We start from the raw sequence: 10,058 nt of genomic DNA, 5'->3' as shown, positions 1-10,058 counted from the left end.
CAATGCTGATGCCCCCATCACATATTTTTTTTTTATATATATTTTATTTCTTTACATAATTGTATATTTTTTGTCTTTGTCTACTGCGAATAAGTATGTGTTTATATAAATCACGGGATGTTTCAACACTCTTTGTAAATTGACGTACTACCCATGTATATTGTGCATATCGTAGTCAATAAAGCATTTCTTTCTTTCTTTCTTTCTACCTATTGCTACAGTCATGGGACCAAAAAAGTCAATTCCAACGTATGAAAACGGAAAAAAAATGTTCCTAAATGCTTGGGAAGCAACGAACCCGTTTCTGGAAAAATAGGTTTGCAATTCCGATTTTTACATTCCTGGCAATTACTAAAGCTCCTCTTCACAGCTACTCGTATGTTTATATGTGTGAATTTGTGCTTTGGATCTGACTGAATAGGTTTCGCGATTCAAATGATATATCGAATTCTTTCGTATTTGTAATCCTACCGCCCAGGCGTAATATAAAATATTCGTTCAAGATGGTAGATAATCTATATATGCGACTTGACTTTGGTGAATATTGCTTTCTTTTCAAAATGTTATTTTCTTCTCCAAACGTTTCTTTCTGAAATTTTCTGATCCATAACTTCATGGAATATTCTATTTCATTTGCACATAAAATTAAGTCGGCGGCCTACACAGTTTGTAATCTGGACAACTTTTTTGAAAGAATCCAGGCAGTAGATCGAGTGAGTCAATTGAATTTCGAGAATCTGGATATATTGGGGAAGTCCATCGGAAGAACTAGACATCTAAGGGTAGTATCAGATTGTATTCATTGGAGTAACGTGGCTCTTCTGTCTAATCAATTTCATAAAATGTGATCCAGAATATCACCAACCTCCTGGCAAGGAATCGATATCTTTCCTTTCTTTCGTCGCCCGGTCTGCAACATTTAATTCAGATGGTACCCAAATCCATTGCGACAAATCAGAGTTTTTGTGAATTTTTCCAAGTCGCAAGCTACGCAAATCGGAAATCTTTTTGATTCAAACCTGATTTGTTGAATAAAAACCATTGAGTCAGTCCAGAAGTAAACTTTGTCAATTTCATATTCCAGTTCCTTCCGTATGAATTTTGCCATTCTACATGCAAACACTGCTCCTTGTAATTCCAATTTCGAAACTGTTGTATGTTGATTCATTGGAGTTTCTCGTTTGGTATTCGGAAATACGACCATATATCCTCAACAATGCAAGAATCAGGATGGTTAAATGTTGAGAAACTTTTCCTTCCTTCTTACCAACACACATAAAGTTTTGATAACTCGACAACATGATTACTTACTGAAGAAGCTTAAAACATTCTCTACGATAGCTTTACTACAAGAAACAGATAATTTCTAGTCATCCCCAAACCCAAATCTTCCATATTCACCCGCTGCTTCTCGTATAATGCACCCAAATATTATAATCAACTACCCAACGAATTTCGATCATACACCATCGTAAACTTTAAAAAAAGACTGAAGACTTATTTAACTTAACATTCTTTTAACATTCTTTAAAGCATTATGACTGGACTACATTCTATGATATTCAAGATACAAATAAATTAGCTGAAACTCTTATGAAAGTAGTGAAAACAAATATAGATACTAATACTCAAAAAATTAAAATAAATGCCAAAAACAAACATCGAAAACAGTGGGTTACAAATGGTCTGGTAAAATCTATAAACAAGAAAGACACACTTTATAAAGAACATATGAAAAACCCAAATGATTTATTTAAAAAACATGAATTTATTAATTATAAAAACAATTTGACAACACTGATCAGAACAGCCAAACGTAACTACTACCAAAATAAAATTGATGCATCTAAACATAATTCAAAAATTCTGTGGAACACTGTAAATGAACTCACAGGCAAAACAGAAACAAATAACAGTATAACAGAAATACATAATGTTCAAAGAAACTCTATCACTGATTCTTTTGAAATAGCTACGGAATTCAATAACTATTTTTCCAATGTAGGACCAGAACTTGCTAATAAAATACCGCAGACTTCAAATTGTAAACATTCTTACAAATCACTACCCCATTCAATTTTCTTGGAACCTGCAACAGAAGAAGAAGTTATTAACACCATAAAATCTTTAAAAAACAAAAAATCACCGGGTTACGACGAAATTACCGCAGAATGTTTGAAGGAAATAGCAAATGAGATTGCAACACCACTGTGTTATTTAATAAACAATATTATTTATAAAGGTGTATACCCTTCTTGTTTTAAATTATCAAGTGTAGTCCCATTACATAAAAAAGGAAGTAAAACTGAAGTTTCCAACTATAGACCTATCTCCCTGATTTCTAACTTTGCCAAAACATTTGAAAAAATTTTGAAAATTCGTATTACAAAATACTTAAATAAATACAATTTAATATCAGAACATCAATTTGGGTTCAGGGAAGATAGGTCAACACAAGATGCAATCTCTTTTCTGACAAGCAAAATTTATAAATCACTAGATACAAACAAAAAATCGTTATGCATTTTCTTGGATGTTGCAAAGGCATTTGACACAGTGTCTCATAATAGGATGTTGGAAACTTTACAGGATTTAGGTTTCAGGGGCAGTGTTTATAATTTGATGGTAAGCTATTTAGCTGGAAGAAAGCAAAAAGTCAAAATAAATGATAAATTAAGTGAAGAAAATTTAATAACATATGGTGTGCCGCAAGGTACGGTTCTAGGGCCTACTCTGTTCACCATTTATATTAATCATTTACTTACCTTGAATACTGAAGGTTCCATTATTAGTTTTGCAGATGACACGGCTGTTTTTTATCAGAGTGAGTCATGGGCTGACCTACAACAAAAAATTAATCAAGATTTTATTCACATTATAGACTGGTTTGATTATAATTTATTAACTGTTAATTACTCAAAAACGTGCTTTGTTCCATTTAGTTGTTATGAAAATGGTTTACCAGATTTTAATGTTGTACAGTTACATGTCAACAATAAAATAATAGAAATAAATAGAGTAAGATATATAAAATATTTAGGTATAACAATTGACGATACTATGAAATGGAATATACATATACAAAATGTAATTAAAACATTAAGGCCTATGCTATATAAAATAAAATTTCTGAACCGATACTTAGACTTACCTGTGATGAAGATTGTATATTACTCTCTGGTTGAATCTAGGCTAAATTACGGAATATTGGGATGGGGTGGAGCCGCAAACTGTCATTTGTCCAAACTTGAGACTCTACAAAAAAGATTCCTAAAAATAATATTTAAAAGAGACATGTTGTATCCTACAAACCTTCTTTATCAAGAGGCTAAAATATTTGATATTAGTCAGTTGTACTACATACAGTTAGTGTATTTTCAATATAAACATAAACGTCACGATTATATAGACCACGTACATAACACTAGAAATAAAGTAAAAAAATTGATCAAAACAGAACTGACACTCAAAACAATTGGTCATCGAAGTCATTTGCATTCAGCTAGTCGAGCCTATAATATACTATCGGAGTCCATTCGACAGGCAGAACATTTTAAAAAATTTAAAAAATTAATTAAAAAATTCGTTTTGGACGAACGACATCAAATTAATTTGTTACTAAGAGCCTGACGTCCTAGTAACATAGTATGTTGTTCTTTTTTTGTATTGGCAAATCCTGTTGTTTGCAATGGTTTGTAGTTCTTTTTGTTTATTATTATTTTTATTAACTACTACATAAAAAAGTTTTATTTACTGTCTAGATTATTTCTTCTGTATTTCTTTTTTGTTTGTTGCTATAGTTTATTTCATAGAATACGTATATTTTTTTAATCGAAAATTTTGGCAGTTTCACCGCATACAAGCTCTGCTTTCGCGATGTTCTCTGTTGGTGTTTATTTGTATTATTATTTGTTTATTATTAAACTCATTAGCCTCTTGTCCGATCCCGACCTTGGCATTTCTAAAATGAATATTCTAAAGTAAAGCAATAACTAAATTTTTTTGATATTGTTAACTCGACTTGTGTTCATATTATTTAATTATAGTTTCTCCCAAGTTGAGTTGAAAAACAGCCTTGGCTGATACTCCACCTGTTCACCATATACTGAAAGTTTGTTATTGTTCCTGTATACCGTTTTATTTTATTTTCGTCTATTCCATTTGTATTTTATGGTGAATGAAGACGTATTATTATTATTATTATTATCTAGTACATTGTAAAAGATATATTGTCAGCCAGCAGCTCAGAATTCACCTAATAATAAGATATGCTTTTACTGTGCTTATTCTGTTTGTTCAGGCTCAACAAGTTGTAGTTTAGCGATACTGGGATATTCTGCAATACCTCCTCAGAATATGTATACACTTTGTCCCAAGAATTATATAGACTTTCAAAAGAGGAATGAAAAATTGAGTACATAATACAACAAGTTATAAATCATTGAATGTAGCTATACTGACACAAATGTTACTTATATTATTATTAAAAGTTATTGTGGATACATGATACCAAGGCGTTCAGAGAGTCGAAATGAATATCGCAATGTTCACAGATTTTATTGAAGCTACTGCACATAAAATTCAATGGTGATCGTAGCGTAACGTTTGTGCGTGATGCTTGGCAATAGAATTTCAGGTTGTGTCGACCTTCACTTCTTGGTACTAAGAAATTGATCTCGGGTAAAAAAACCGTACTGTCAATATTGTTGTTCAGTAATTCATGCAGGAATTTTATACCAAGGATAACTCTCCAATTTTCCAAAGAAGTCATATCAAATCGGGTCAACAAAATGTTATAATCGATGCCTCTCGTGGGGTATTGTCCATCAATTTTTAGATATAAGTATTTTAGGAACTTCCTTTGCACGCTCTCAATTGATGTTTTTTGGTAGTCGTAAACTGGATTCCATAACACAGAGCCATACTTAGATCTGGCATAAGCAAAATATAGCAATTTTAAGGTGGCAATACTTTTGAAGCTTTTACCATTTCTGTAAATGAATCCAAGCATCTTATTTGCATCAAATCATATTCCTTAAATGTGTTGTAAATGTTAATTTACTGTCGTTTGTTATACCAAGATCTTTTATCTCATGTATGCGGTTCATTGTAGTATTGTTGATTGAATAATCGTACATTAAAGTTTGCTTTTTTGTTGTAAATGATATTATTTACATTTGGACACGTTCATTTATGATTATTATTACACCAAAGTTTGATTACATCTAATTCATGTTGTACACGTTGGCAGTCAGTAATGTCGTCGATTTTATAATATAGTTTCAGGTCATCTGCAAATAGGAATATTCAAAGATGTTGCCAAGTTATTGATAAAAATTAAAAATAAAAGGTTCTGTTAACTAGATATGATTCAATTAGAGTAAGCAGTTGGTTAGAGAGTCCCAATTTTGTCAATTTGCTGAGAAAAACATAATGGTCTATTTGATAGAAGGCTTTTTGAAAGTCTAAATAAACAACATCGACTTGTTTTTGCTTGTTCAGGTATGCATAGAGATATTGATTTAAACATGCAAGATTTGTCATACATGATCTTTGTTTTACGAAACCATGCTGAGTAGGAGAAATAACTTTTTGAATATGGGAGTACATAACATTTTGCACACATATCTCGAAGAGTTTAGAAAAGTTACATAAAATTGAAATTGCCCTGTAGTTTGTGATATCGCTAGAGTCGCCTTTTTTTAATATTGGACAAATTCGAGCCGTTTTCCACTGCTCAGGGAAGGCACAAGTTGTTAAAATTAAGTTGAATATGCTATTCATGTAGATCAGGAACATAACTGGATCTAGTACCTTCCCCTGAGGTATCCCAATTTTCACTTCTCTGGCACTGCTGGTTTCATGATCTAGTTTAACTAGATCATAGTAATGCAATTTCTCCAAGAGCTTGTGATGTGATATGATTTGAAATCCCTGAAAAACAAATAAAATCGAAAGTTAAAATGAATAGCTAAAAATAACAATTATATTAAGCAAAAAACCCTGAAATGAAATCACTATGAAATAAAAATTAAAAATTGAACAATTGAAATGGAATGAAAATCAAAAGATTTCATGCCAAGTTACTTCACGACGTTTCGATCGTTAGTATCCACAATCATCTTTAGGTGATGAGCGTACTATTCTTCCGAGAGATGACTATTTATGGATCATTCGAGTGCTTTCACTTATGTCCTCTTTCCTCTGTCCGTTTCGCCGGTTCAGCGGAAGATGACCGTTTGGCAGGAATTGACCGTTTTCAGCTTGTTGGGTTTCTATATGTTGCGTATCTCTACGCTAGCTTGACTGAATGCATCGTTGGACAACATATATGCAGCTTCTTTAAATTTCCTGTGGATGTGTTTTTCCCTGTGGATAATCTCAGCTTGGGACCACTTGATGTAATGTTGATGAGTCCAAACATGCTCTGCTATTTCCGATTTGCTGGTTTCTCCTCGCTGTGTCTGTTTCTTGTGCTCAGCAATGTGGACTTTCAATGACCTCTTTGTTTCCCCGATATAGGATTTTCATTTTCTATTTCATTCGTCCTTTCAGGGATTTCGAATCATATTATATCACATTAGATAGAAGTCCGAACTAACACATCACCTTTAAACAAAGGAGGGTAATTTTTTGAAAAAAAACTCGATCCAATGACAAACAATGAACATGTCTGGTCTCAGAAACAATGTTCGTCCTGGAGTGCGATTTTGATTTATTAATGTGTGAAGCGAAGTTATTGAAAATATATTTCTGGTTTATTCATTTTGAAGGAACGTTACTTGCAGTTCTCAAAGACCACATTCACTGAATAACTTGGAGATATATCTCATAGGTAAGTTAAATGGAATTTGGTTTCAATATGATGGGGTTCGTCTTATTGTGCGAAAGAGGTTTTCGGGTGGCACATTCAACAACAGATGGATCAAACAACGGATCAACAAAAAGGCCCGCAAGATCACCAGATATTGATATTTCAGATTATTTTCTATCGGGGACATTGAGGAATAGGGTTTATGCTGGAAGAGAAATAACCAATATCTTTAATGGTGGAAATCTCACATTGAAGTGTGTTTTTTGAATACGTTATAATGGATTTCCATCAAGTATCGGTCAGTTCTATCATATTTTTGAAATCTATACCTACTCACTTGACACTCACTTAACACACATTCATATCTGCTTTTCCGTACTGGTAAGTCCTAGGAAGCTAAAATTTGGTATACAGGTGCTTCTTAGGTCTTAGATGCACACTAAGAAAGAATTTTCAAATGTTTCAACTTTTAAATGCGCCCCTGTGGTGGTAAAAGGGGCGCATTTACATATGAAAATTACCTTTTATCACTGTTTCTCCGTACTGCTATATTTTCGGAGGCTGAACTTTTGTATGTGGGTTCGTTTTATGTCGTAGATGAACAATAAGAAAGGATTTTTAAATTATCTTTTGATCACTGTTTCCCCATGCCATTATATTTCCGGTGGATGATTTTTTATTCAGTATCAGTATTGCACCTGTGCGGAGCCGGGGTGAATTGCTACTAAAAATATGAAAGACTTGAGGAACAGGATTGTTCATGCTTTCCCAAAAATTTAGCAATGGTCATTGTTAAAGGCGATAAATAATATGAAAGAACTCGTTCTAAAGTGTCCAGAAATGGAATGATGTCAATTCAAACACTTATTGCGTCACTATATTTGTCATGTATTTGAAATATTCAAATTTTCGTAATAATTATATTCGGATATTTCCATTGGCATCATTAGTTTCTTATGTCAACAAAATTCATAAAATGTATTTCTGTTGTAGATTATCTTTCAGATATTTATAGAAAGGTGCATTGTGCATTGTGGAAAATATTCAAAGAGCACTGTAAAAGTGAAGAAAAATGAATTGGTATATGAAAAAAATGAACCCTTGTTGAAATACGCTATAGTATATGTTGAGACGTACCAACTTATTCAACCAATTTTCAGGGTCATACTTACTTATTAGTAAGTGAACGCCAGCGTTACAAAAACTGGAAAAAATACAGGTCTGTTTTTGGAATTTTTGAAAACTCACCGATAGGGGTGGCCCAAGTCAGATGACATCCCTCATAGTATATAAACTGTTACGAACATATGCTGATAGCCGACATCTAGTGTAAATCGCAAAGTGTGGTAACAAGTTACGACTTTTGAGGGTTGTCGTTCATAGAGGTGACAAGGTGACAGCTGGTTGATGTAAAAACAAATTTCAACAGAATTTTTCAATTTTATTGAAACAATTTGTAAAAATGCTATTTACAATCAATGAAATTCAGAGGTGGCACAGTTGGTATCACCGAACAATTTTTTGTTCAAGAAAATTTTACCATGAGTAAAACTGGAATGATCACTGTTGACTGAAAATCCTGACAATTTCATTATATACAAACTTTGGGGCATCTCTACCATACAAAAAATCAAGATGCCCCCACAACATATCCGTTAATAACAATTTCTCTTGGGGATTAGGAAGTTCTTCGAAAAGCTCCTCAGTATCTTCAGTTGCATCCAACATATCATTCTCAGAATATATAATATACACCGGCGCTGTGACTTTCTTCAGATCGTAATTCGGTGGTGAAGTTTGGCCATACTTTTTCATGTTTCCAGATCTCCCGTAGTCATACTGGCAAAATTTCTTCGATTTTATTTCCTGAATGAAATGCATAAATACTTTCGTTCCAGTTCCTGCTGGCATGTGATCTAAAGGTACTCGGTTGAAATTCATCTGTTTCGGACTGAAGCCAACTAGCATGTAGAGAATATTCTGACAGAGAACATTTCCTATTATTGAGGGACACACCTCTTTAGCTATTGTTACTAAATCTCCACGATTTGGAAGAAGTTCATGAACTCCGGCTCGTCTAAATAATTCACTGAAAAGTTTTTCTGATGCTGCCAAAACACGTACGATAGGGCTTTTCAAGTGGCTAAGGTAAACAATTGGGGCCAAACTGATGTGAGTTTTTATTCTTTCATTATACTCTGGTTTCATTGAAGCCATCACATAGAATACTGTTGACCCCTGTGAATGCCCGACGTAATGAACGCCGTCAGTACCTGTTTTCTCCAAAATGTGATCTATTATCGTTGGAATATCATAGACACCCATTTCATGCAATGTGTAATCCCAGAACTCTACATCGGTGTCAGGATTAAGGATAGTGTGATTTCGTGAATATGTATTACCTCTTGTGTTGCCCATCCACACATCGTATCCTTCGTCAGCCAGAATATATCCTAATGAATTTTTTGGTCCAAAATGTATCCAGTCAGAGGAAGAACAGAAAGCACCGTGTTGAAGATAAGCAACTTCTCCATTATTTCTACCAGATTTTCCATGAGGTATTCTATGTATGTTCAAAATATAGCCGTCTGGTGTTGTTATGTAAATATTTTCCACTGGATAATTTTCATCTTCAATCATGTCTATCGTGGATTTCCACCAAACTTTAGAAGGCGAGTGCTCGAAACCGCTGAAATCTGAATTATTTTTCCCACTAACAAATCGTGACACCACAATAGATAGACCAATTGAAACCAAGTTAGCGCTCAGCATTTTGATTTGACTGGAAGATAGCAGAGGTAATGCTTTGATAGAATTCTTGTTATACCAATTTATATTACCGAAAGGATAAATTATAATAATCGGCGTGCCATAAGCACAACCAAGGTTAGAAGAATAATTTGTTTCTCTATTTGAAACATGTGGATTGAATGATGTTTTAATTACCTAGCTCAATACAGGGTTATTCGAATTCGCGTCTATGCATCTCGTGACCAGTAAAAGATAGAAAGCCTAATTATTTAAGAATGTATTTTCTGCTGCATTTTCTTCATTTACAAAATAATTGGAAATCTATTTATATTTTGCTTTAGCTTGTTTCATTGAACAATACGTTTATGATAATATAATTTTTGTACAACTGTCATTAGAATTGACATTTTTAATGGTTGTCAAGAGTATCAAAAGATGATGTTTACAAAGTAGCGTGTTAAAAATATTTTCAACACAAATTTTTGCAATGAAC

General features: G+C 33.3%; 1 protein-coding gene across 1 annotated transcript; it reads right to left on the bottom strand.

Annotated features, from left to right (window-relative positions):
* Nucleotides 1-8,234: 8,234 nt before the first annotated feature.
* Nucleotides 8,235-9,678, bottom strand: LOC111513813 (lipase 3). The gene has a single exon (XM_023170034.2). The coding sequence runs from the start codon at nt 9,584-9,586 to the stop codon at nt 8,375-8,377; it is 1,212 nt and encodes a 403-aa protein (XP_023025802.2). The 5' UTR covers nt 9,587-9,678; the 3' UTR covers nt 8,235-8,374.
* Nucleotides 9,679-10,058: the final 380 nt, after the last annotated feature.

This window comes from Leptinotarsa decemlineata, unplaced genomic scaffold (genome assembly GCF_025532065.1).
Source record: "Leptinotarsa decemlineata unplaced genomic scaffold, Ldec_3_MD MMD2_tig00000505_RagTag_RagTag, whole genome shotgun sequence".
Classification (NCBI taxonomy): domain Eukaryota; kingdom Metazoa; phylum Arthropoda; class Insecta; order Coleoptera; family Chrysomelidae; genus Leptinotarsa; species Leptinotarsa decemlineata.
Note: the sequence above shows the minus strand (reverse complement) of the source record. Positions and strands in the feature narration are given on the sequence as shown.